A 27,478-nucleotide genomic window follows, 5' to 3' on the forward strand; every position below is an offset into this window, starting at 1 on the left:
ACTTGCCCAGGGTCACACAGCTAGTAAGTGTTAAGTATCTGAGGCTGGATTTGAACTCAGGTCCTCCTGAATCCAGGACCGGTGCTCTATCCACTGTGCCACCTAGCTACCCCTCTTCTGTGAATTTTTAAAACTATATGAATGGACTTCTTTTCTTCTTTATTTTTTCTTGGCAGTGCCATTGCCAACTTCCTCACCCCTATGAGCCTTCTCCCCATCAAAAACAGAGGAAAAAACCCTTGTAACAAATAAGCAGAGTCAAGCAAAATAAATCTAAACTGTAGCCAAAATCTATGTCTCTCTCCACACTTTCAGTCCATTAGCACTCTGTCAAGAAGGGTGAAATATGCTTCATAGGTCCTCTGAAAATGTGGATAGATGCTGCATTGATGAGTGTTTAAGTCTTTCAAAGGTGTTTTTCTTTACGATATTGTTGTGATTGTACAAATTGTTCTCCTTGTTTCACTTACTCTACTCTGCATGAGTTCATTCTTCCCAGGATGCTCTAAAATTGTCTCCTTCATCATTTCTTATGATCCAATATTTCATGACACTCATAGTTCACAATTTGTTCAGCCCAACTGATTGATTCATCCCCAACTGATTGGTACTCCCTAGTTTCTGGAGCTTTTGTTTTTCTTTCTTCTTAATTCCTCTTTCAAGATCATGAAGCTTATTTTACTTTCGACTATTTCCTCCCAGGCATTATCTTCTCTTTTACCACTCTTTCCATCCTTACTCACTTCCCTGTGGATTTTAGTGTATTTTTTACATCTAACTATATTTGTCTAAGAGCATGTGAAGTCCTCCTCTGTCTAGTTCATTCAAGAGTGAAATTTATCTACTACTTGTGGCTCTTCCCATCCCTCCCTGTGTGTCTATATAAACTTTTTCACACATACCTTCATTACAAGAAATATCTAGTTCTAACCTCTTTTTCCACCCTTCTAACCTAGTGTATTCCTTTTACCCTCCCTTCTCTTTCACCTCTTAAAACACATGGGGAAGAACCAACCCACCCTCAGGTCTTCTGTTTTTCTTAATTCTCTTAGTATATTTTGAAGATATTACAGTTCAGAATGGGGTATTCATTTTTTCTCTCCCTAATACACACCCCCTTCCAATTATTCAAATATTAATTTACCTTTCTAGGTTTCTCATGAGTCTTGTGTTTGCATTCCAAAGTGCCTACTCAGCTCTGGTCTTTTTACTAGGAGGTCTTTGAAAGGCTTGTATTTCATTAAAAGTCCATTTTTCTCTCTTTAGGATTTCCCTTTAGGACTGCCCTTTCTTTGCTAGGTAATTCTTGGTTATAAATGCACAATTTTTGCCTTTTGGAATATGTTTTTTCAAGATCTTCTCTCTTTTAAGAAAGAACCTGGGGGAAGCTAGGCGGCACAGTGAATAAAGCACCGGCCCTGGCTTTAGGAGGACCTGAGTTCAGATCCAGCCTCAGACACTTGACACTTACTAGCTGTGTGACCCTGGGCAAGTCATTTAGCCCTCATTGCCCTAAAAGAAAGAAAGAAAGAAAGAAAAAACCTGTTGGGTCTTGTGTGATTCTCTTTTCTTTGTCATGGAAGCAATAGATTTTGGCTATGACATTCCTGGAACTTTTCCTTTTGGGATTTTTCTCAGGAGGCAGTTGATGGAGTCTTTCAAAACTTTCATTTTATCCTCAGATTCTAATATATATGGACAGTTTTCATTTAAGATCTATTAAAATACAGTGTCTAATGATAGAGAAGATCACAGGATAAAATGGACAATTTTGATTATATAAAAAGTTTTTATACACATACATCTAATGTAAAAAAATTAGAAGGGAAATAACTAGGGAAAAATCTTTGCAGCAACTTTCTCTGATAAAAGTCTATTATTCAAGATATATAAGGAAAAGATTCATATTTATAAGACTAAGTCATTCCTCAATAGATAAATGGTCAAATGACATGAATCAGCAGTTTCCAAAGGAATACCAAGAGTAATGTGAAAATGTTCTTTCTAAGTCAAAATAATTAGAGAAATGCAAATTAAAGCAACTTTAAGCTTCCACCTCACACCTGTGGACTAGCAAAAATGACAAGAGAAGAAAATGACAAATGTCAGATGGGTTGTGGGAAAACAGGTAAAGTACTAGAGTACTGTTGGTAGAGCTGTGAATCTAGAAAGCATTTTGGAACAAAACACCAACAAGTTACTAAAATGTAAAAACCTTTTGATCCAGTTATACCACTACTAGTTCTATATGTCAAAAGGAAAAAATGGATTTTCCATAAGGACTATGTGAATTCCTAGAAGAAATGAAGCAAGAGATAAAAATGAAATAAATGCTCTGGAGAAAAGAACTGAAAGGTAAATAAGTAGTTTAAAAGAAAAGTGGCAAACCCCACCCAACAAATGAAATTCCTAAAGACTGTAGTCTTTAATAGATCAAAAAGAAATCAGTGACTCTTTGAGGCAGCAAGAAATACTTAACAAAATCAAAAGATTGAAAAAATAGTAGATATAACATATTTTTTCCTTTGAGTCCCTGTGTAAGGTTGATGTCAAGTATCTCTCTCCATTTAGGTTGGATTTTAAGTTATTTTAGAACTTATTATAATTCTTTATAGTAGCATATATCTCCTTGAGTGTACTCTTTTTTCAGGCTTTAGTTCCTGTGCTTTTTCAGAGGGATGTTTGGGCCTACCTGCTCTTAACCTGAATTTTTTCCATTACCTTTTCTTCCTGGGCTTAGGCACATCACTGCCAATCTTGCTAGAGACAATGAAGCCCATGGACCAGGGGTGTCCCAGTCTGAGCACTGCTGAAACTGGAGGTACCCCACATTGCTCACTACTACTCATGGCCACTGTACCTTTCTAACCACCATAGGACTTTCTCAGGAGAGCCTTCCACTCTAACCTCCTCCAAATACTGAGCCACATGTCTCTGGTTGGCCTCAGTATGCTGGGAGGCTACTGACTTGTTTGTCAGTATAGGCACTGGCTTTTCTGGTAAGTCCCCTTTCCTATGGCGACCTGTTGGTTTGTGGCTGATGTTTGTACAATTCTGAGTCAAAAGAATCTCTTGCTGGATTTCTTGATTATTATTTAACCTGATGCTATTTTTAAGTTTTTGTGGGAGGAGGAGTATGGGAGCTGGGTTTCCTACTCCTGTTCAGTCATCTTGGCCACAAATCCAATTTAAATCACAAAGCATTCAAAGTGCCTTCCTTTATCAAAACCTCAGGAAGTAGATGCTGGAAATATTATAACTCATATACTGGTATTATAACAAATCAGAACCTTATAATGCAGAATTTTCCCTGAGTAACAACTAAACAGAACTGAATAAAAAGTAATTAAATAAATTAGTAAAACTAATGAAGAGTTGTAGAAAGTAAACAAAAATTGAAACATTTTGTTATTTAATCCAGTGTAATCTGTTTTCCCCAGAACCTACAGTTCTGGAAAAACACTGAATACAAGAAGAGTTGGAGTGAAGATAGAATTGATAAGAATTGACAACTGAATGGATAAAATGGTGAAGGAGAGGGAAGTCAAGAGTGAAGAATGAGCCCAAAATTATGAACCTGAGTGATTGGAAGGACAGTGCTACTCTTATCAGAAACAGGGAAGCTAGGAAGAGGTGTAGTTTATGCATAAAAATAATGGATTCTGTTTATAACATGTTGAGTGTGAGATACTGATAGGTCATCTGAGTGGATATATATGTCCAGCAGGCAGTTGGTAATGTGGGACTGGAGCCTGGTAAACAGATGAAGTCATCCGGACTTCAGATCTAGAAGCAGATCTAGAAGATCTAAGCAGATCTAGAAGTTGCCTATATAGAGATGACAAATGAACCTATGAGAGTTAATAAATTCATTAAGAGAGCCTATAGTGGGGCAGCTAGGTGGCACAGTGGATAAAGCACCAGACCTGGATTCAAGAGGACCTGAGTTCAAATCCAGCCTAAGACACTTGACACTTACCAGCTGTGTGACCCTGGGCAAGTCACTTAACCCTCACTGCCCCACAAAAAAAAAAAAAAGAGCCTATAGTGAGAAATGATGGCCTAGGAAAGAGCCGTAGGGTACACCAATACACTGGGGTTGGAAAATGGATGATGATCCAGAAAAAAAAAGCTAAGAATCAAGTAATGTCAAAAAAAAAAAAAAAAGGAAAAAGATAGGTCACAGTAATCATCAGTATGAAAAGTTGCAGAGTGGTCAGGAAGGAAAAAGACCAAGAAAAGTTCAGTGGATTTGACAAATAGCTCACTGGTAGACTTGGTGAGAGTAATTTCAGTTGAGACAAAGGATTTTAAACCAGATATCAGGAGTTGAGATATGAATGGGGGTGGTAGTAAAAAGATAGAGACTATGAGTGGAGATGGCTTTTTCTAGAAGTTCATAGATTACTGAATGGATGCTTATGGAATGAAGATTATTAATCAGATATAATTGGGAAGGCCAAATTATTATATTCCAAATTTCTAGTGGTGAAAAAGTATGCTTTATATAATTTTTAAAAGAGCTCATATACTTACCCATCTGGCTAGGGCTTCTTTAATTGTTGTTGCTTTTGCCTAAAAAATAAAAATAAATTTTTTTTAAAGTAAGGTGCCTTTATTGGTATCCACTGTGTCTTAGCTAATTTGTGATACAGTTTTAAAAATCAGCCTTTTCGGGCAGCTAGGTATCGCAGTGAATAAAGCACCGGCCCTGGATTCAGGAGGACCTGAGTTCAAATCTAGCCTCAGACACTTGACATTAGCTGTGTGACCCTGGGCAAGTCACTTAACCCTCATTGCCTCACCAAAAAAAAAAATCAGCCTTTTATACCATTAAAATATTAACTTTTTAAAGTATTATGCATTGATGGTGAGGTATTTACATTTTCTAAAGAGAAATCAGAGGTGCTTAATGTAAGGAAAAATGGTTGTGATTAAAAAAAAAAGGTTGTGATTTTGGGGCCATTATCATACACATAAATTCTCCTCTCATCTAGTTTCCAAAGAAAAATAAGCTGTTGAATACCATATATTTAAGAAATATATTTTATGTATGGCAGGGCAGGTACAGATTTACACTAGCCTGGTTTTTATTGAAATTTGTTTTAAGAACAAACCCCCCAAATGAAAGTTCAACTATTTAGTTTACTTAGCCTTTTTAAAAAAAATGGCAGATATCCACTGATTTTAAAAATGAAATGTTTTGAAATAGTTGTTGTTCAGTTGTTTCAATCATGTCTGACTCTATGATCTTATTTGGGGTTTTCTTGGCAAAGATACTGGAGTGGTTTGACATTTCCTTTTCCAGCTCATTTTTACAGATGAGGAATTGAGGCAGACAGGGTTAACTGACTTGCTCAAGGTCACACAGCTAGTAAGTGTCAAGTGTCTGAGGCTGGATTTGAACTCAGGTTTTCCTGAATCCAGGGCTGGTGCTTTATCTGCACTGCGCCACCTAGCTGCCTCCATAGCAGCTAATTTTATATAATAATATTATAGCACAGAATCTGAGTTAGAAGGGTCCAAAGAAGTCATCTAATGCAACACATCTGAACAGAAACCCCCTCTATGATATATCCAACAAGTGATTATCAACTTCATACATGAAGACTTACAACCTACTTTTTATTTATTTAAAAAAATTTTTTTAAATTAATAAAGTATTTTATTTTTTTCCCGTTACATGTAAAGATAGTTCTCAACTTTTGTTTATACAGGCTTTCCAATTTCAGATTTTTCTCTCTCCCTCCCCTCCCTCCCTCCCCCCTCCCCTAGACAGCAGGTAATCTGATATAAGTTATATATGTATATATATATATATATATACACACACACACACACACACACACACACATAATAACATTAATCCTATTTCTGCATTAGTCATGTTATAAGAGAAAAGTCAGAGCAATGATGAAAAACCTCAAAATAGAAAAAACAACAGCACCCAAAACAAAAGAAATAGTATTACAACCTACTTTTTAGACAGCTCTAATTGTTAGAATTTTTGTTTTTGATTTCCCCTAGCTGAAATCTGTCTCTCAGCAACTTTTACTCCTTCTTCCTAGTCCAGCCCTCTTGGACTCAGCAGAATAAACCTAATCCATTTTCTACCTGACAGTCACTAAAATATTTGAAGACAGCCATCACGTGCTCCCTAAGCCTACCTTTTCTCCCTAGGCTAAATATCTCCAAGTTCCTCATCATCCTTGTGGCCTCTTCAGGATATAGCTTATCAAATGTCCTTCCAAAAATGTGGTACCCAGAACTAAACACAATACTTCAGTTGTTGTTAGAGCACAGCAGGGTACAAGGGACTATCATCTTCCCTGGTCCAAACACTATTCCTCTCTTAAAGCAGCCTAAGAGTGAACTAGTTTTCATACTGTTGACTAATCCTGAGGGTGCAGTACACTTAGATTTTCAGACCTTTTCTACACAAATTGTGCTAGGCATACCTCCCTTACCCTCTACTTGTAAAGTTGGTCTTTGAACCCAAGTACATGGCTTTACATTATTCCCATTACATTCCATCTTATTAGATTCAAACCAGTGTTCTAGTTTAGTCTTATTGGCTCCTTGGCTCCTATCTTTCCCTGGTTAGCTAATCCTCCTAGTGTTGTGTTATATGCACAAAAGTTAAGTAGCTCTGCTTCCATATAAGTCACTAATAAAAATATTAAAAAGGGCCAAGGGTAAATGCTGCCTAAGCTGAAAACCTACCTCTAGGTGGTGATCTTTATTCATTGTAAGCACTTAATAAAAAGTCTGTTGAACTGAAATGACCCATTAATAATACTTTGGGGGGGGGCCCAAATTTTTCTGTTATTACATTGGTGTAAGAAATGCCTCCACTTGGGGCACATCAGTAACTCATCCATAGCTTACTATCTTAGAGAGTTTCTTTGGTCACAGAAGGGTTAAGTGATATGCCTGCTAGAATGTAAAAATAGGCAAGTCTTGAACCCAGGTCAGTCTGACTCTCCAGCCAAAAGCCTACATCCTGTCTCTTAATTAATTAGAATAATAACTGACATATATCAAAATACTTTGTGCTACATAAAATGGATTTATATAGCATGCCATTTGGATCTCATAACAGCCTTGTGAAGGAGACACCAAAGGTGTTGTTTTTCTAATTTTACAGATGAGGAAGCTGAGGCTAAGGCTCAGAAAAGGTTAAATGACTTGTCCATGGTCATAAAAGTAACATGTCAGGAGCAGGATTTACTAATTCCAGGTCTAGCATACTGTTTACCACACCCTGTACCCTCTTATATTATTAATCATTAATGACCATTCTTCGGTCTGGTCAACCATTTTTGAATTTGCCCTGGGCACTTCAAGGTTATATGCCTTGCCCGCTGTGGCAGGCACTGCTCTTCTTGGGCATTCATTAGATTGGCTTGGGTAAAGTCCTTCCTCTGACACATATGGGTTGTCACCACAATGTCTTCAGTTCCTAAGAGGTCACCATAGAAATGCCCAAGAAGTAAGCTAAATAAAACTAAATTGCATCAGAATAATGAAGTGAAAAGCCTTCCTAGAACAGACTTCAACTCAATTCAATTAAGTATTTATTAACTGCCTAATTTGCACTTAGTTTAGCTTATAGTTTGGTAGGGAAATAGGGCACAAAGCTAAGAAACCATCATATACCACGAGCTCCTTAGAGGGGTACAAAACAAGGCACCATTTATTTTGTATTTATTCTGTATATACTGTATACACTATATATGTACATACTGTCTCTTCTGACGGAATGTAAACTCCTTGTGGACAGGGCCCATTTCTTTGTCTTTGTATCCCAAGGGCCTAAGCAAAGTATCTGGCACAATGGTATGGGAGTCATCTGTAAAATGAGGAAAAGGGACTAGATGGTATCTAGAGTTACTTTCAACTCCAATATCCCATGATGCTTGGTGGGAGTGAGGTGGAGTAGGAAGTTGGAAAGATAGGGGAATTTTAAATTAACTTGAAGCTCTTACTGATTTAGGTTTGATATAGAAGTACCATAAATCATGTCACTATTACTAAGATATATACTTTAAGGGGCAGCTAGGTGGCACCAGCCCTGGATTCAGGAGGACCTGAGTTCAAATCCAGCATCACATACAACACTTACTAGTTGTGTGACCCTGGGCAAGTCACTTAACCCTCATTGTGTACAAATGTTAAGTAATCTTCACATCTGTACTTAAAAGTACATGCAAGTTTTGCCTTCCAAGTTAAAACTCTTTGTAGTAATAATATACTTAACTCTTTGTAGTAATACACTTAAAAATAAAATTTTATTTAAATAAATTTACCTTAATATTGATGTTTATAATTTTTGAATAAAGCTCCTATAATTTTCTTATTTTTGACATATAAGATTACTTCATCAAACAATTCATAATTTTGCAGTGCACCCTCCCAGTACACATTAGTTGCTCAACCAATATTTGCCGAATGAATGTTAAACTTATGTTTTGGGGTTTTCTTGGGAAAGCTACTGGAGTGGTTTGCCATTTCCTTCTCCAGCTTATTTTACAGATGAGGATACTGAGGCAAACAGGATGAAGTGACTTGCCCAAGGATCATACAACTAACAATTGTCTCAGAAGTTGAATTTAAACTCAGGACCAGCTGACTCCGGTACTCTATCCACTGGGACACTTAGCTGCCTGGGTGTGCTGAAGTCAGTTTCAACTTGTTAGAAAGAGTCAAATATTAAATTTTCCATGGCAGAGGTGTGTTAGATCCAGATTAAATTGCTCTCAGAGCAGATTGTTAAATTTTTAGCACCAGTATTTATACCTTGGAAATCAGCAAACTACAAATCAGGACTTGATTTATTGGTTTTTTTTGTGGGACAATAAGAGTTAAGTAACTTGCCCAGAGTCACACAGCTAGTGTCAAGTGTCTGAAGCTTAATTTGAACTCAGGCCCTCCTGAATCCAGGCCACCTAGCTGCCCCACCCTCCTTGATTTATTGTTTTGTTGACTGTCTAGATATTAAAGTGATGAAGAAAATGTTAATGCAGATTTTTTTTAGGGGAGGGGAAGCTGGTTGTTAAACATTTAACCAGCACACCTGAAACTCCTTCTACCAATGTAGGTTAACATTTATTTCCTCCGAAACTCACAGCCTTAAAGAGCTGGCTGGAGGTAATGAAAGTTTCAATGATTTGCCCAGGGTCACACAAGGCTCTTGAAGGCTTCCGGACCCATCTAGTTCTCTATCCACAAAGCCAAGGTGCTTCTCAACTATTCATTTTCTAGTTTTACCGGTTGCAAAACCAGTAGCCAGTCGTCTTCCTCAGTTCTGCTTCCTGGACACACGCCTTGCAACCTCCAGGGGTTTCAGACTACCTAACACTTCACTGGATTCTCTTCTCAGTCAACAGAGAAGTAGTTATGAAGTCACTGATTCCCCTCTGAGTCTAATAGTTCAAAAGGGATACTTGAACCTGTTAATTAACTTCCATGACTCACACCGAGGAACTATTTAAGGCTAGATTTGTTTTTCTGGCTAAAATTGACAACTAAATTCCAGAACCTTTTTAGTTCTTAGCTCTGCCCACATAAATGCAGGAGGGATAGGGAGGAGAAAGGATCATTTACGGAAAGAAGAGCAGTCATCACTCTTCTTGCTGTGGGCTACCTTCCTATTCCTACCCACCCCACCCTTCACCCTCCTGGGCATAATTGCTATCTATTCGAGCACTGGAACTTTAAGAAGAGACCAACTAACCAGACCTACTCTTCGTAAACAACTGTCCCGAAGGATACTCACTTACTGACCTAAATGTTCTCTCTGGCCAGAAGAGTTTGGAAAGAAGACTCCCAACCAATCAATAGAGTTGGCAAGGCTGTAATTAAACAGGAGACTGGCTCACGGGAGTCCTGCATTTACCTTTAGACAGTCACTGCCCTGTTACTAGGCAAATCAGGGCTTCGCAAAGCGACTGAGAGAGATGCGGGAGGCTAACTCACCTACCGGAGAGTGGGATTGGCAGCACTACCGCCCACGGCTGAACCTCACCGTTAATTAAAGATAACAAGTGTACATCCATGGTTGCGCCAATCACAGCTGGAGCCTCCCCATCTCTCTGGGGAAGAGAATTCCTCCAGTGCAAGAGGCTCCCTCCCCCTTCTTCTACCCTACCTCTCCTTCACCCATCCCCCTTCCATCCCCCTTCTCCTGTGGCTCCCATTGCCCCCAGCCCAAGCCGCAGCCATCTGCCCCAGGCCCCTCTCTCCTCAACAGACCCCATCCCCCTTCATCCTAGACTCCCTCCTCCGAGTAAGTGTTCTCTACGCTTCTCACCACTCCTTCTCCGCCCCCGCCCCCCCGTAACCCCCATCCTAAGGTTAGCCTCCCCAAACCCTGGAGGTTACTCACCATTCCGCTCCGTTGCTACTGTCACTGCGGCGGTTGCTAGGGCCCAGCTTGGGCCTGGGCGCATGCGCACTGCCAGAAGGTACACACAGGCGCGCGCACGTGCAGCTGCACCACCTTCCCTCCCGGGCGCGCGCGTGCGGCGAGAGGCATTGTGGGATGACTAAAGGGGTCGGCTGAATCCTTCCGCTCCAGCCCGCAGGGAGGACCCGGGGGATGGGGTGGGGAGGCGGGTCTCTATGGTTCTGGAGGACCAGCGGGCTAGGGCAGCGAATGGTTTCTGGGCAAAGCTGGGGAGAAAGCTGCCTAATTTCTCTCCGGTTGTTTCTGCCCTGGCCTGCTTCAAGGGAGTGAGCAGATGAAGAATGAGGCTGCTGCTCCTTGCTTATGATGCTTCGGGCTCCTCTTAAGCAATTGAAAATTCATGTAGCCAAGTTCATCCAAAAGACCCCCCCCAAAAAAAAAAGTGTCAATAAAAAATATCGCAGTCTCAGAGTCTGTGCGTGGGGGCCAGGTGGGGGTAGGGGTAGGGATGGGGGGCTGGTGGATGGGCAGAGTACACAATATCCACACAGTATTTACAAAATATATACATTATGCATCAGACATTCGCTTTTTGTCGCTTTGTCTTTGTGGCTCCAGTGCCCGGGGTTCTTAACAAATGATAATTGGCTGAATGTGAAAAGAAGCTCACCTCATACTGGGCTGGGGCCTGGTGGCGGCAATACTACACGGCACACAAAGGCAAATTATCAGGTAATTTAAAGATAAAACAGTAACCGGGGAAGGGCTTTTAAACTGGAGCCCGGAATGATTTCAGACTCTACAAACTTGGATGAGGGGGAAATGACATCTTTATGTTCACTGATCTTTGGCTTCCTTGTAATTCTGGTCGTTTTATGCATTTAAAAACATCATTCTGAAAAGGGGTCTGCAGCTGTACAAGAGGCTAGCAGGAGCCCTGAAGTAGAGATTGGGAAAAGGCTGCTTCTTGTAATGGTAGCACCTGAGTTGAGCCTTCCAAGAGGCAGAGGTGAGGAAGGACCACCTTTGAGGCATGGTGGGGGACACTGTTCGAAGGCAGGATGGCTAGAGTAGTAGGTCTGTTTGACTGGAATAAAAGAATAAGGAGTGATAGAAAGGTAGGCTGGAGCCAGACTCTGAAGGACTTTATTATTATTTTTTTTTTGGTGAGGCAATTGGGGTTAAGTGACTTGCCCAGGGTCACATAGCTAGTTAAGTGTTAAGTGTCTGAGGCTGGCTTTGAACTCAGGTCCTCCTGAATCCAGGGCCAGTGCTCTATCCACTGCACCACCTAGCTGCCCCTCTCTGAAGGACTTTAAATGCTAAATAAACGGAGGAATTTGGAATTCTATTAGAGTCAAGAGGCACGCACTGAAGCTTCTTGAGCAAAGGAGAGGTATGGTCATCACTGCTTGAGATTAATTTGGAGGCTGTTGTGACGGATGGATTGGAAAAAAAGGAACATTGGGAGAAGAGGAAAGGAATAGAATAAATATTTATATAGAACCTAACGTGTTGGGCACTGTTCCAGGCCGTGGTTATAAATAGCATCCTATTTGGTCCTCCTAACACTTGTCAGGTTGGTGCTATTATATTCTGCCTATTTTGCAGTTGAAGAAACAGAGGCAGGCAGAGGTTAGGTGACTTGTCCAGGGTCACACAGATAGGAAGTGTCCGAAGCTGGATTTTTTTTGGGGGGGGGTGAGGCAACTGGGGTTAAGTGACTTGCCTAGGGTCACACAGCTAATTAAGTGTCGGAGGCCGGATTTGAACTCAGGTCTTCCTGAATCCAGGGCCGGTGCTCTATCCACTGTACCACCTAACTGCCCCCTGAGGCTGGATTTGAACTCAGGTCTTGCTGACTGAGTCCAGGGCTCTATCTACCCTGCCACTAGCTCCCTCACTTTGTCACTGACTGCCCTTTGAAAGCAAGGAAGACCAATTTTGAGGCTATTTCAGTAGACTAGGTGAGAAGTGATGAAGTCCTCAACAAAGGGTGGTGGCAATGTGAGTGGAACAAAGGGGAACGGATGAGACAGCAAGATTTTGTGGAGGCCGAATGAATAAGACAGTAACAGACCAGATAGCAGAAATAGAGTTAAAAATGACACCAAGGGGGCAGCTAGGTGGCGCAGTGGATAGAGTCCTGGAGTCCTTACACAGTCAGTAAGTATTTGAGGCAATGTTCAAACCCAGTTTTTCCTAACTTAAGTCCCATACTCTAACCATTGTTCCACCTAGCTGCCTATTATAGGAAGTTTTTCCTTTTAGGTTAAGCTGAAACCTTCCTACAAAGCCAAAGAGAACTAATCTACTGCTTTCACACCTTTCACACAATAATTCTTCAACTAACTGAAAACAGCTGTTGTCATTCCTAAGCCTTCCCTTCTTCGGGTTAAATATTGCCAGTTCCATCATAATGTGTGTAGTGCAAATTTTCTTTTATCTGCATGGCATAACAGAGATTCAAGAGGCTTGCATTAGAATCCCAGCTATAGCACTTACTATTATAGTTGGCTCACTTTAGCTCTCTGCCTTATTTTCCTTATCTGTAAAATGGAGATAATACTTGTACTACCTACCATTTAGAGTTGTGAAGAAAGTGCTTTGTAAGCAGGGATGTGCTGGTAAATATTTAAAACCAGGTTCAGATGGGGCAGCTAGATGGTGAAGTGGATAGAGAGCACAGGCCCTGGAGTCAGGAGTACCTGAGTTCAAATCCGGCCTCAGACGCTTAACACTTACTAGCTGTGTGACCCTGGGCAAGTCACTTAACCCCAATTGCCTCACTAAAAAACAAAACAAAACAAAACCAGGTTCAGGGGGTGGAAAGGAATGGATGCAGAATACACTTTTAAGTTTAATCAGCATTAACATTTTCCCCATTGCTTTCTTAAGTCTAGATAATGAACAAAATAATAAATCAAGCTCTGATTTGTAATGTTCACCAGTTTCTGAGGTGTAAATGCTCATGCTGAAAATTTAACAATCAGCTCTCTAGAGCTGGCTCCAGCAAACTTCTGTTTGTAAGCTACAAAGCACTATATGAAATATGATGTTATTATTCAGACGATTTTGTGCAGCCAAGAACTGTTAGAATTCTTTCACAGTTTTATGTTTCTGTTTATATCAGGAGTCTAATTCTCAGGCAAATCTGCTAAACCTTGCAAAATGTTAGTGTAATTGAATAATACCTTAAACTGCATTGTGGCAAGATCATTGGAATGGGAATAAAGAAACCTGGGTTCTAGTTCCAGTTCATCCATAAGCAGTTGGTGTGAGCCTGGGCAAGTCATTTCAGTTCTGAGACTGTTTTCTTATGTGTAAAAGGAAGGGAGCTGGGTTAGATAATTCTCTAAGATTCTTTGTGCTCTGACTTTCTATGATTCTAGGTATTCATTCACTCACAAATAAATGTTATCTTCAGGCTCAGAAACCAACACTATCTTATTTTTCTTTTCTTTTCTTTTCTTTTCAGGGCAGTTGGGGTTAAGTGACTTGCCCAGGGTCACACAGCTAGTGTCAAGTGTCTGAGGCCGGATTTGAACTCAGGTCCTCCTGACTCCAGGGCCAGTGCTCTATCCACTGCGCTACCTAGCTGCCCCTATCTTATTTTTAAGATCTAATTTCACTGTTATCTATTCTTTCCTCACTTGGCACCACAAAGGCTTGTGGTTGAAAGTAATAAATTGTGAGTGACCACAAATAAACCGTATAAACTGCATTTATTCTTCAAAAATTTGTCCTTGAAAATTAATTTAACAACATTCTGTATACACATTTTTGATCAACATTTTTTATTTCAAAATTTAAGAACATTTATGAAAAAAGGTATGCTGTGTTCTTTAAACCTTTAATATAAATAAACAAATTATTCCACAGCATGAAGCTGGGTATCCTTGTGTACAATGTTTTTAAACACCATAACAAATGAGATCTAAAGTCAAATAGATCTATTTCTACCTAAATAAACAATCTTTAAAAAAAAAAAAAGAAAATCGGTAAATAGAGTGTGCCAAAGATTTACAATGCTAAGACAGTCAAAATCATTTAAAAGGATCCCATAAATTTGGAGGTGGGGTGGGGAATCTATCCACAGGACAAACTTTGAAAAGAATGTACAAAGTAGTATCCTATGACTGAAAACGGACACAAACAGTAAGAAAATGGTAAATATAAATAAAGAGTACTTCTGTTGTTTTTTTTTTTAAATAAATGCATAGTTTGGATGAGAGGAGAAAGAGAGGTATTTATCAGTTCTCTGACGTACTTGAATTAAAATACACATCAAAGCCCAACTGAAAAACCTGGCTGTGTGACTGATGCCCTTTTCAGGATACTTAAACAGTCAAATTCATTCAAATTAAATTAGGAAGAACAGTACATAAGACTTCAAATGGCAACCTCAGATCATGGCTCGTAGTTTTTTAAAGGCACATTTTCCTTTACTGTTGTTTTAGAAATGAGATTTCAAAAAAGCCGACTTGCCACTTTTCCATTTCTTACATGAATAGTCCCAAGAAAGGGCAGCACAGACTCAATCTGCTGAGGTTTCTTTCTCTAATGTCAAAGGTTTCAAAGTGTGGCTTTACTTTAGAAATCGTTAATGTTATAAAAAAGCATTATAACAATGATTCATCCAGCGATTCTAAGGGGGTGGTTCTGAACCCAAAGGGCTACTAGTCAAATAATATATAAAAACTCAGTCGCAAGTCCTCCCATCCTCTCCCCACAATGAACTATGTGCCTACATCAGGGAAGAGGGCCTAAATGAAAACAAAAATAAAACTATCCTCCAACCCCAAAGCACACACTCTCAAAAAAATCATAGGATCAAACCCCATTAGATAGTGATTTAAGAGAGAGAGAATCCCTCCTTCACCAATAAGTTTTATTTTAGATTTCTGCCATAGAAGAGGAAAGATTCTGACTCCCCATTAGAAAAGTCCAATTTCTGCACTGCAACTGTTTATTTTGGAGGACAATCTGAATTCAATAAACTTTTGAAACTTCAAGTATGTATAAATAAAAGAAATAGGGGAAGAAAAGATGATACAAACACTGAGACCCAGTCTCAGCATTTGACAGTTGTTTGCTGGAGAGAGACATATTTTCTAAGGATTTTTCCAAGGTGAAATCTTTGCTGACCCTTAAAAAGGTGGCTTCCACAAACCCCAAGGTCAGTGCAGTTGATCTTACGGTTTCACGTTGATCTTTACATCACCAAGTAAAGTTCCTTATCAAAAATCCAATGGCATATATAATAAGATCACATTCAAGGATATACCCTGGTCAAAAAAATGTTTACAAATATTTCTGCAGTGGATACAGAAGACTATTTTTCTATGAGTAAAAAAAGAGCATGGAAAAATAGAAGGTAGACAAATTGATTTGTAATGCCAAAAGGGGCCATAATGAAAATTATTTTTGTTCTTTCATTTAGTAATCATCTCCCCCTTTATAGCTGAAGCCTCTACCTTCTCCTGGATAAGTTAAACCAAAATCCTTTTTAAAAGATAGATTAAGAATGATAGGTTCTGGTAAACACAAAATTGAAATACTTCTGACCCTTAAATCAGTTTCTTTGAACTGCTACCAAAAAAATACTATTTCCTTAGTAATTTTAGAGTCCCCTCAAAACATGTGGATGGATACGAGATCCCAATTTTCATTTTACAAAGCTATACAGATTTAGGCTTTTAACTTCCTTTGAAATCAATCGGTTGTACTGTTTGGGGATTTACTCCAACCCAATCCTATGGTTTTATAGCCTTCATTCTAGATGCATCTTCAGAAACTCTAAGATCTTCTTCCAAGATTCCTCCTGAGCAATGGCATGGGCTCTACACTGACCCCCACCCAGAACAGGGACTCCCAGCCACCGGTCCAAGGCAACTGGAAAAAATGGGCTATTGGGTGGATCAATTCGATGACCTGCATTAGGGTAACTCAGAAGAGTGTAATTTTTTTTCCCATGCTCCTCTAAGCGCTTGATTGCCAAGTCAGCATACAAAGAGCTATTCCATTGTTTGTCATCCTCTCCAACAACAAAAAGGAAGTGAGAGTTAGCTTTTTCTATGGGAATGAGGCTATCTCCATAAGCAGGATCCAAGGGGTCTACAAGGGCTTCTTTAACATCATACACTCCTGAAGAACTGACAGTGATTTTATCCAAATCAAAGGGGAGCCCTGGAAGGATCACTTGGCCACACTGAAGAGCAGTGCCTGTGTTGGATATGCAACCATTGATACTGACCACAGCAGCCACATTTGGGAGGAAGGTAGCCATTGAGAAAGCCAGTTCTGCTCCTTTGCCTGATCCAATTACTCCAATTTTGGGACCTTTAACCTTTAAAGAAAAAGAGAGATGGAGAAAAAAAGGCACATCTGTTAACGGGTTACAAAGGCTGCTATGGTTTGAGCTGTAATGGCTTGGTAAAGCCACTGATTTATTATTCACACAGCACATATTTTACCCACTGCTGATGTTCTCATTATTTCTCTTCTTGTGATGAATGCAATTCCGTCATGTCACTCACCTTTGGGTGATTCTGCACAAATTTAGATGCCTGAGCAAAGTAATCAAGATTTAAGTCTTTCATGATGGGAGGTAGATCTTCAAAGGCAAAATATGGCAAAGCTAGGGTAGCAAAGCCTCGACAAGCAAGAAGGCTAGCCCGAAATTCATGTAGTCCCCCTTCATCACCAAACATGTCAATCACACCAGGAAATGGACCATCCCCTACAAAAGCAAGGATAGGATGTAAGATGACAGTGCGGCTCCTGATCCCACATAAAACAATCTAGACCACTTAAAGGCCAATCTTTACTAAATATGATACTTAGGTGCACCTTCAAGCTCTATTTGTTTGCTTTTAATCTACATTTAATTTTGACTTCCATTGACAAGTGCAGGTAGTATGCAAATGTGAATATAAACATAAGATAAAATGAAACAAAAAACTACCCAAGATTATAAATGATTGTAATTGTCTATAACTTCCATTATTTACCCATCCAAAAAGATGTCTGTTTACTATAACACAATACATCATCCTTATTTTCTTTGTCCTTTTTTGCTCTTTGCTGTAAGAATTTGTTGCAGTTTTGTCTCTTTAAGCATGTTTATTATATTATTATTCTTTTGTTTTATCTAAATTAAATATTATATATTTATAAAATATATTATTCTTTTGGTTCATTCTTCTCTAGGCTGAATTGACTTTCGGTACTTTCTCTACCAAGCCACAGAAACCTTTTTCTTAACTGTGGAAGCTCACTCCTTCTGTGAATTTCACTTATTGAAGTCCTTTCCATCCCTGTGGCTTCCCCCTCTGACTGGCTGGTTCCTCCCAGAACCTTCACTTTGAGGAAGATGCCCAGGCAAGCCAAGTCTTCAGTCCTCTCCAGGCTATACTTCTCTCTCTGGACTTTCTCTACTATGCTCCTGCACCAGGACCTTCCTTCATCTCCTTCATCTTCATCTTTTCTTCTACCATTCTCCAACCTTTCAGCTTGTTTTATATGTTGCCTTTCCCTATTAGAATGTAAATTCCTCGAGGGCAGGGACTATCTTTCTTTTATCGCATGTGTTTGTATGTATGGTCCCAGCTATTAGCACTGTACCTGGCACATAGTAAGCACTTAATAAATGTTTGCTGATGAGTTGATTCTGCTTTCTTCACTCTATATAATTTTATATAGGTATTGCCATTTTTTGAATTCTTCATATTCATAATCTTTTTTTTTTGAGGAGGAAGGAGGGGAGGATTACATCTATCATTTCATTAGTGTACACCAGAGGTGTCAAACACATAGGCCATAGACTACATATGGCCCACAATACTCCCAAGTGCAGTCCAAATCAGGTTAAAATGTAGTTTCTATCTGATTTTATATATAAACATGTGTGGTTTTCTAAATCAATAAGTAGACTGCTGTAATCCTTGTGGACAGTTTAGTGTTCCCATTTCTTTTTTTTTTTTTTATTTTGTTGAGGCAATTGGGGTTAAGTGACTTGCCCAGGGTCACACAGCTAATAAGTGTCAAGTGTCTGAGGCTGCATTTGAACTCAGGTCCTCCTGAATCCAAGGGCCGGTACTCTATCCACTGCACCACCTAGCTGCCCCAGTGTTCCCATTTCTATTTGAGTTTGACACCATTGGTATATACTGGGAACTCCCAATGGAAACTCTTTTAATGTAAATCTGTGATTTCTAGTCTTCGAGAGCTATCCTGAGAAGTACTGACAGGTTAAATGATTTGTCTGGGGTCGGTATGGATTGGAAGGAGGCTATGACCCCAGGTCATTTCTGATGAAGCAATCTGTCATATTCACATACTATAATTTTTTCAGCCTGATCTAATGTAAAATGTTTTTGAATTAATAGCCAATCCTTTATTGATGAATACTTGATATATTTCCATTTTTTGATGTCACAAATAGTTCTGTCAAGAACATTTTTGTAAATTCATCTCTCCTTGGGGCATATTCTTTGCATCAGGATCACTGACCCAAAGGATATACATACTCTTAACTATTCATGTTTCATTCCATATTGCTTTCCTGATCTCCAAAGTGGACCAATCGGACCAATTCACAACCCCAGCAGCAGGGTAATATTCTGCCTGTTTTACCACAGCCTTAGCAGTTGTCACCTTTTATCTTTGTCAATTTGGGGCTCCAATTGACTCAGAGCTGCTTTAATTTGCATTTCTCTGATTAGAGATTTTATTTTTATTTGGGGTTGAGGGTTAAGTGACTTGTCCTGGGTCACACAGCTAGTAAGTGTCAAATGTCTGAGGCTGGATTTGAACTCAGGTCCTCCTGAATCCAGGGCCAGTGCATTATCCACTGTGCCACCTAGCTGCCCCATGATTAGAGATTTTGAATATTTTTTCATGTGACTGCTGATAGTTTACAATTCTTTGGAGAACTGTCTGTTCCTTTGACAACTTATCAACTAGAAGACAGCTCATGCTGATAAGTGTCAATTCTTTATACATTTTGGATGTCATATTTGTTTTAAATCATTTGATGGATTCATTTCCCCCTATTTGTTTCATCCTCTCTTACTCTAGATTCACTGGTTTATTTTATACAAACTTTTTTATTTTTATGCAATCAAATACAAATATTTCCTCTAACAATTTTCTATCACAATTTAAGAACATATCCTTTTTCCAGCACTAAGTTTTAATCATCTCTTGTATTCTAGCTCTTTACGATGTCTAAAAACTATATATAGTCTATTTGTGTGTATATGTTGTGATTTGGTCTGTTCCTCCTTGTAAACAAATTGCCATCTAAATGTTTCCTAATAATTTTTGTTGAATAGTGAATGTTTCCTCCAGTGGTTTATGATTTAAGTTTACTGAACACTTTGCCATCTAAATCTGGCTCTAGCTCATTACTCTCTAACCTATTCACTGGTCTGTTTTTTCTGTTTTTCAAAAATTGAGTACCAGATAGTTTAGATAATTACCAATTTGTAGTGTAATTTTAAATCTAAGGTACAAGGTCTCCCTTCTTCCCTTTTCTTTTAATTAATGTCTTCTGATATTCTGGACCTTTTGCTCTTTCATATGGATTGTTATTTTGTCTAATTCTATATTCAGTGGGTATTTTAATGGAAATAACAATATGCTTATAAATTAATTTGCAAAAGTAGCATAACATGCATAGTATCTTAGTATAAACATAATAAATAGCTCTTTGATTTTAGTTATTTTATTTCTATAAAAATTGGTTTGTAGTTGACTTTATGTAAGTTCCACTTTTAAAAACTCAATTAAAATCAACAAGCATGTATTAATTGACTACTATGTGCAAAACACAGTACTAGCTGCCAGGGTACAAAGACAAAAATGAAAACCAATCCCTGCCTTCAAAGCTTATACTCTTTTAGGTAAGAAGTCCCGGATATTCAACACATTTTGTAATTATTTTAAATGGCATTTCTCTATCACTTTTTCCCTTTTATTTTTTCATTTGTGATATTTTGCTATAGGTATCTGAGTTAGATTTGTTGATTATCTTAGGTTTTCTTAATAAGCAATCATATTGGCATGGTGATTAAAGAGCTGGTCTTGGAATCAGGAAGACCTGGGTTCAAGTCCTGCCTTCAACACATAATGGTTGTATGGCCCTGGGACTGGACAAGTCACTTAGCTTCTCAGTGTTCTAGGCAGCACTCTAAGACTGTAGGTTGCAGAGAAGATGTCAACTGGCACTGATAGAAGTTCCTTCATCTGGGAATTCCACAAGTCTCACATCCCTGTTCCTCTTGTGTTGTCAATGAATAAGAAGAATTATCTAAGGTTTCTCCATTGCATGTAATTCTGGCTCCTGGGTTCAAATAAAGGCTTCTACTGTCATAATGAGAACTTCCATTCCTAGTCATTTTAGTTTTGCCAAAAGTTCTTTCCATTTCTATTCATAAGAGAGAAGTTTAAATTTTTAGTTAATATGACTTTTCATGCTGGTTCCCAATATTAAACCATATCACATTAAATAATTTTAAAAATATACTATTGTGTTTTATTTACCATTATAGTTTTCCATTCAGTATTCATTAATAATATTGGTCTATAGGGGCAGCTAGGTAGCACAGTGGATAGAGCACCGGCCCTGGATTCAGGAGGACCTGAGTTCAAATCCAGCCTCAGACACTTGACACTTACTAGCTGTGTGACTCTGGGCAACTCACTCAACCCCAACTGCCTCACCAAAAATCAATCAATCAATCAATAAAATTGGTCTATAGTTTCCTTTATATGTTATTGAATGGTTTGAAGATCCACATGGTTTGAAGATCAAAACTGCATTTTAATCTTAAAAAAATTTGGTAGAATGCCACCTTTTTCTATTTTTGAAAACAATTTATATAGTATCAAAATAATTTCATCTTTGATAGAATTCATTTAGGAATCCATCTGGTCCTGGATGTATGGGTGTTATAATTCATTAACAGTTTTCCCTAATGGCATTTTATTGGATTGATCAATTTGCATATTTTATATTTTTGTGAATATCATCCATTTCTTTTACATTCTCGGTTTTCTTGCCACATGACTGCATGTACCATACTCTTTGTTTTTCTTTCGCAATTTTTCATTATTTAATTGGGATTTTTTTGTCCTCATTTGAAAACATTTCAGTAATTTGATTTTCCTCTCTCCTATTTGGTTAATTTAGTTAATGGTTTGACAATTTTATTAGACTTTTAAAAATTCATTTATTTCAATTTAGTTGTGTTTGCTTTCAAGTATGTTTATTTCTTTTTGTCTGTGATATCTTCTTTTAAGTTTATTTTAATTGCATTAATTTGTGGATTTTCTTATTTTTAAAAATTGAAAACATCTCATTAATCTTCTCTTTTGTCAATATAAGCATATAAATTTACCTCTAAGAATTACTTTTGCTGCAACCCATAAATTTTGGTATGTTGCATTATTATCTTATGAAGAAGGAAGATGGATTATTTTGTGCAGGATTGCCTCATAAAGGAGAGAGAAGCAGTGGAAGATAAAACCATTCTAAAGAAAACTTGGCAAGATATCCAAAAGAGCAAAATCATCCCAAGCGTATTTAAGGAGAAAATCAGAAAAAGGACTAAAAACAGAAGAAATATGGTCAAAATTTACAAAAATTATTATAACAAATTAAGGATTGAATTTTAAATCATATGCTTGGAGAGAGTAGAAATTGCACAAGAGAACAAAAATGAGAAAAAAATCCAAATTAAATGAAATATAGAGAGAACAGATCCATGCTGTAAATCAGTGGTGTCAAACTCAGAAACAAGGGCCACTAAATTGTACATAAGGATGCCTGTTGGACACATACTGACTTAGAAAACCATATGTTAATATTCTCTTTGATCTACTGTATTTTTATTTGTTTTGTTGAATATTTCCCAATGATATTTTTACTTAGGCAGAACTTGGGAGTGTTGGAGGCCATATTTGACATGTGCTGTAGAAGATATGATTGGAGGGTATTGAGGTACCGATTTGGAAGATAACAGATGTGGTAAAAACATAGGCCTTTTCTGATACCAAAAAGGTGACCAAGAAACATCAATAACTACCAATCTATATATCCACTCCTCTATCCATATAAAATTCGTATGAAAGTCATCTATATATGCAGTTGGGGCATCTTGATGAGGGCACTAGTAGGCATTTTGCAAATGCATCATTTTATCATCTCAGTGATTCTCACAACAACCCTGGGAGGCATGTGCTATTATGATCTCCATTTTACAGTTGAAGAAACTGAGGCAAACAGAGGTTAAGTGACTTGCCTAAGGTTATACTGATAATGAGTATTGGGGACTGAATTTGACACCTAGCTGTCTCTCAGAAGACTCAAGAAATCCCAACACCTGGATAACAGGTCTGGAACCCTTCTTTGTTACCAACTTAAACATTTAGTGTGCCATGATTTCTCACAGCAAAGAATGCTGTGCTTGTAAGCAGAAAAAAAGTTTGAGAATCAGATCTTTTACAAGATCAATCCTTTCCTTTTACAGATGTGGCAAGAGGCCCAGAGAGGTCTGGTGATTAGCAGGTAGTAACGAACAAAGTAGGATTTGAACTTAGGTCCTCAAAACTTCAAATGCATTTTGAAAAAGAAGGTTTAATTATTTTCTAAACTCTTAAGTTTAATGTTATGTAAATGTCACATGCAGGAAAGGTAGTGATGCCTGCAATGCATGACAGACCTGGTTTTAGAATCCCAGAGGCAGAATCCTGACTTTGACATTCACTACTTCTGTGACCTGGAATAAATCACTTAATGCCAATTTCCTCATCCGTAAAATGAAGGAATTCAACTAGATGACCTCTGAGACTAACAGGAGAGCTAGCCTCTCTTGCTTCCAAATTCTTCTTTCTGGTGCAAACCAGAATACATACATACGGCTAATCCTTTCACAGCCCTTCAGCCCCCTCATTCTGAAATCCCATGTTATTTAATAATTTAATCAGAGACCTAGAGGCAGGCTCCCAAGGGACCACCTCCTCCTCCCTGCTTTGATTTCAGATGAGGATAAATAGGCTAGAACAGCAGACCAGCTTTTTGCACTCACTTCCTATGTATAAAAATCCTTCATGCCAAAATGCAAGCTTTCTTCCCTTAGCCTTTTAGAATTTCTAAATTCCTTCAGGTTCAGTTCAGGTACCATGTCCCCCTGGAAGTCCTTCCCGATTCTCCTAATTCTTACTCTCTTCTCCTCCTTAAATAACTGTAAACCGTGGTGTAGTGGATAGAGGACCGGACCTGGAATCAGTACTCCCTGAGTTCAAATCTGACCTCAGACACCTCCATTTCTCAATGTGTAAAATAGGGGTAAGAATAGCACCTATTTCCTAGGTAAGGGAATAGAGAAAACACCTAGGATATAGGTGCTATTATTTAGCCTAATTTTGTGAGCATCACCTTGAAGTCCTCCCTGATTACTGACCTCCCTGGCTTCCTTTAAGTCCCAATCAAATCCCACCTTCTACCCAAAGCCTTCCCCAGCCCCTCTTAATTCTAGTGTTTTCCCCCTGTTAACTGTTTCCTATTTATCTTGTATATAGAACACTTTGTATATATTTATGTGCATATTGTCTCTTCTTCCCTCCCCTCCCCCCTTGGATCTTAAGCTCCTTGAAGGCAGGAACTATCTTCTGCCTCTTTTTGTATTCCTAGCACTTAGCATAGTGCCTGGGCACATAGTAGGTTCTTAATAAATGTTTCCTGATTGGTTTCCCTCTTGTATTTATTTCCTATTTATTTCCCCATATATTGCTTGCTTTGTATATATTTGTATGTTGTCTCTCCTATTAGATCATAAGCTCCTTGAGGACAGGGGCTGTTTTTTGCCTCTTTCAATATCCCCAGGACTTAGCACAGTGCCTGGCCCCATAGCAGGTGCATTATGCTTACTGATTACCTTCTCTTTTAATTATTTCCTATTTATATTGTATATAGCTTTCTTTGTATATATTTGCATGGTCTCCCTCGTTAGAATGTAAGCTCCTCGAAGGCAGGGGCCGTCTTTTGCCACTTCCCACAGAGCTTAGCAGTGTCTGGCATACGGTAGGCACTTAATAAATGCTTACCAATTGATTTTTCTCCTTAAAGTTATTTCCAATTTATCCTTATATGGCCTGGCACATAGAAGGCACTTAATATTGATTAATGCATTAATATCCGTAATGTGTGCTTTGGAAACTTTAGAAGGCAAAACACCTCGAGGCCAGAGAGGTCTTGCTTGCCCCAATTTCCCTAGACCCGTTTATTGAATTGACTGTGTCCAGGTGGGGTTTTCTAGAAAGGCCTGCTGTACGATTTCCTAAAAGTAATTATATGAATTATGCCAATCGTACTGTGGCTTAATGTCGGAAGGGCTGGGGGGCCCGGCAGAAGCGGTGGGTAAAGAAGCGACCAAGGAGGGGCAGCTAGGTGGCACAGTGGATAGAGCACCGGCCCTGGAGTCAGGAGTACCTGAGTTCAAATCCGGCCTCAGACACTTAACACTTACTAGCTGTGTGACCCTGGGCAAGTCACTTAACTCCAATTGCCTCACTAAAAAAAAAGAAGAAGCAGCGACCAAGGTCTCACGCACCTGGCGGCAGGAAGAAGGACCCTCGGACCGTGCCCTCGCGGACCCGCATGGCCCGGATCTCGGGGGTGGCGTACCAGCGCTCCACCTTGGCCGAGGCCAGCACCTGGCCCAGCAGCAGGCCGGTCTGGTTGTGAGCCCGATGGACGGTCACCTCGAGCTTGAGGGGCTTCTTGAGCACGCTCCGCTGCACCATGCGGATGTAGGGGTTTTCCATGCCGGCCGGGGACAGGCTCCACAACAACCCCATGGGCTCGACGCCCGTGTAGTCGCCCCCCTGGGAGTGGTCCTTGGTCAGGTCCACCGCCCCGATGCTGTCGGCCTCGTAGTGGGCGCACGAATGGAAGAGGCGGCCGTAGTAGCTGACGGCCAGCGCCCGCACGGTCACGGGCTCGCCGGGGCTCAAGCCCTGCACCTGGATGTGCAGCGGCTCGTCCGCCAGGCCCACCGGGGGCGTCACGGACAGCGTCACGCCCTTCGGGGCGCCGCCGGGGGATGCCGACAGGGTCCGGAGGGGCTGCCGGCTGAAGCCCGACAAACCTCGGAACGCGGCCCCGGCCGACCGCCACATGCTGCTGCCGGCTGGCAACGGGAGCCTGGCACTCTCACAGCCCCGGCACACTCGGAGGCACGCCGCCGCCGCCGAGGAGGGCGCCCGGGGAAGGAGGATCAGGGCCGGGCACCGCGGCCGAGCTCTAGCGCGCCCCACTTGCTGGGGCGGGGATAAGGTACTGCAGCCCCGCCCGCCGGCCGGCCTCGTCTCTGCGTCCGCGCGTGCGCCCCTCCCTCGATCTGGCAGGCGGAGCAGGTTCAGCCTCGAGCTAGGGGCTGGGGCGGGGGGAGAAGAGCAACTTAGCGGGCGAAGAAAGAAAGGGATGCTCCTAGCTTCGGAGAAGGGACCCGGGAAAGCATCTCTCCTAACCCCTTTCGTTTAACATGGGTAGAAACTTGAAGCCCAGGGAGGCAGTGACATACTCAAGGTCATAGAGGTCAGTAACGACAGGAGCCGCTTTTGTGGGGCTTTCATTTTCATAAAAAATGTTCGGTGATGAAATTCTGGTGAAAACTCTGAAAACGAACTACAGATTACCCCAATAGGATTTCAGGCATATTTCAAATTATAAACTGAGACATCTAAATTTCTGTATTCTCCCACCTGTTGGGTATTAACTGTGGATTGGGACTTTTAAATATAATTGAGTACTCCATGTCCTTAGGGAGTTACGGCCTTGAAATAAGCTTTGGCTAGATCTAGTAGGAATGATACACACTCTGTTTCAACAAATGGCTACATTCATTCAGTATCTTCCCCACAAAAGCTATCAATTGAACCTCCCCCCTCTCCATCACCCACCGTCACCTCCCACCCCAATAGTAAATCTCTTGAGGCCAGATTTGGATTCAGGAAGAGGAGTCTTCCTCACTCCAAGTCCTGCACTGCCCCATCTAGCTGCCCTTGCTCGGCACATAGTAGGCACTTAATACATGTTAATGAATTATTATTTTCCCATTAGATTATAAACTCCCTGAGATTTGGGACTGTCTTTTGCCTCTTTGTATGTCCAGCCTCCTTCCACATAATTGATTGTTGGTTCCCCTATTAGATTGTAAGCTCCTTGAGGGCAAGGACTGCCCTTTGCCTCTTTTTTGTATCCCCAGCACTTAGCACAGTGCCTACCACATAGTAGGAGCTTAATAAATATTGATTGATTGATTGTTGAAGACTAGGGATGAAAAGCAAGAAGAGGTGCAGATTGCATAGGATGCCTTCTTTGAGGGAGACAGAAATTCAGTTGTTGCCTCCCTTCCACTCCCTTGGGAATAAAAGGAACCTGTGATTTAGGGATGTAAAAATGCTTTTTGGGTTTAAGCGGGGCCTTTGGTCAAGTTCTGGGGTGTCCATAAGGTGACACTGTTTCCCAATTCTGGTTATATCAAACCCAGGAGGTCACATGGAGGTGGCTTCCTGATTCTCTCAAAGAGCTAATTCTGTTATGCTCTCCAAACGTCATAATTAATAATTAATTTCACCCTCAGCTCAAGAAATGCTGCCTGGGGTCAAGTCTCAAAGGTTTTTCACTGAAAGTTATCCTAAAACAAAGTACTTTTTACTGCTGACACCACTGTCTTGTTGTGTTCAGAGGGCAACTGAGTAGAAGGTGAACCTAAGGTCATACATATCTCCCAGAGAATCAGAGAAATTTCTTGCGCTGCAACCTTCCATCCCTCAAGCAGCTGAGCACTTTGTTCAGCAACCAACAGGTTTTTGAATATTAAATATTACAATTTGTACAAATGTTGACTCTTTCCTCAATGCCCAGTGCCCTGTTATTTAGATTGATGACAAGCAGTGGCTCTAAAAAGACATCACATAAAGGATATTTTCTATTGTAGATATCAATGCCAATTTAAAAATACAAAAAGGTAGCCTAAAAGGGAAGTATGATTTTATCAA

General features: G+C 39.9%; 2 protein-coding genes across 5 annotated transcripts in view; both read right to left on the reverse strand.

The window, feature by feature from the left end:
• Positions 1-10,503, reverse strand: part of DNAL1 (dynein axonemal light chain 1) — a 29,772-nt gene extending 19,269 nt beyond the window's left edge. Inside the window, exons 1-2 of one of the 4 annotated variants that reach the window (XM_043985220.1) lie at positions 10,388-10,503; positions 4,537-4,575 (exon numbers count right to left, since the gene is read on the reverse strand). In XM_043985220.1, coding sequence (XP_043841155.1) covers positions 4,537-4,575; positions 10,388-10,390 — 42 coding nt within the window. In that variant the 5' untranslated portion in view covers positions 10,391-10,503. Of the gene's footprint in view, positions 1-4,536; positions 4,576-7,746; positions 7,797-10,387 lie in introns of those variants that run through there. The other 3 variants (XM_043985223.1, XM_043985222.1, XM_043985221.1) reach the window with 3 other exon arrangements.
• A 3,613-nt stretch (positions 10,504-14,116) lies between these two features.
• On the reverse strand, positions 14,117-26,050 carry LOC122738632 (acyl-coenzyme A thioesterase 1-like). Its single transcript, XM_043980620.1, has 4 exons — positions 25,999-26,050; positions 25,027-25,851; positions 16,948-17,150; positions 14,117-16,757 (listed from the first exon to the last, which is right to left on the reverse strand). The coding sequence occupies exons 1-4, from the start codon at positions 26,048-26,050 to the stop codon at positions 16,182-16,184; spliced, it is 1,656 nt and encodes a 551-aa protein (XP_043836555.1). The 3' UTR covers positions 14,117-16,181.
• Between the last annotated feature and the right edge of the window lie 1,428 nt (positions 26,051-27,478).

This window comes from Dromiciops gliroides, chromosome 2 (genome assembly GCF_019393635.1).
Source record: "Dromiciops gliroides isolate mDroGli1 chromosome 2, mDroGli1.pri, whole genome shotgun sequence".
Lineage (NCBI taxonomy): Eukaryota > Metazoa > Chordata > Mammalia > Microbiotheria > Microbiotheriidae > Dromiciops > Dromiciops gliroides.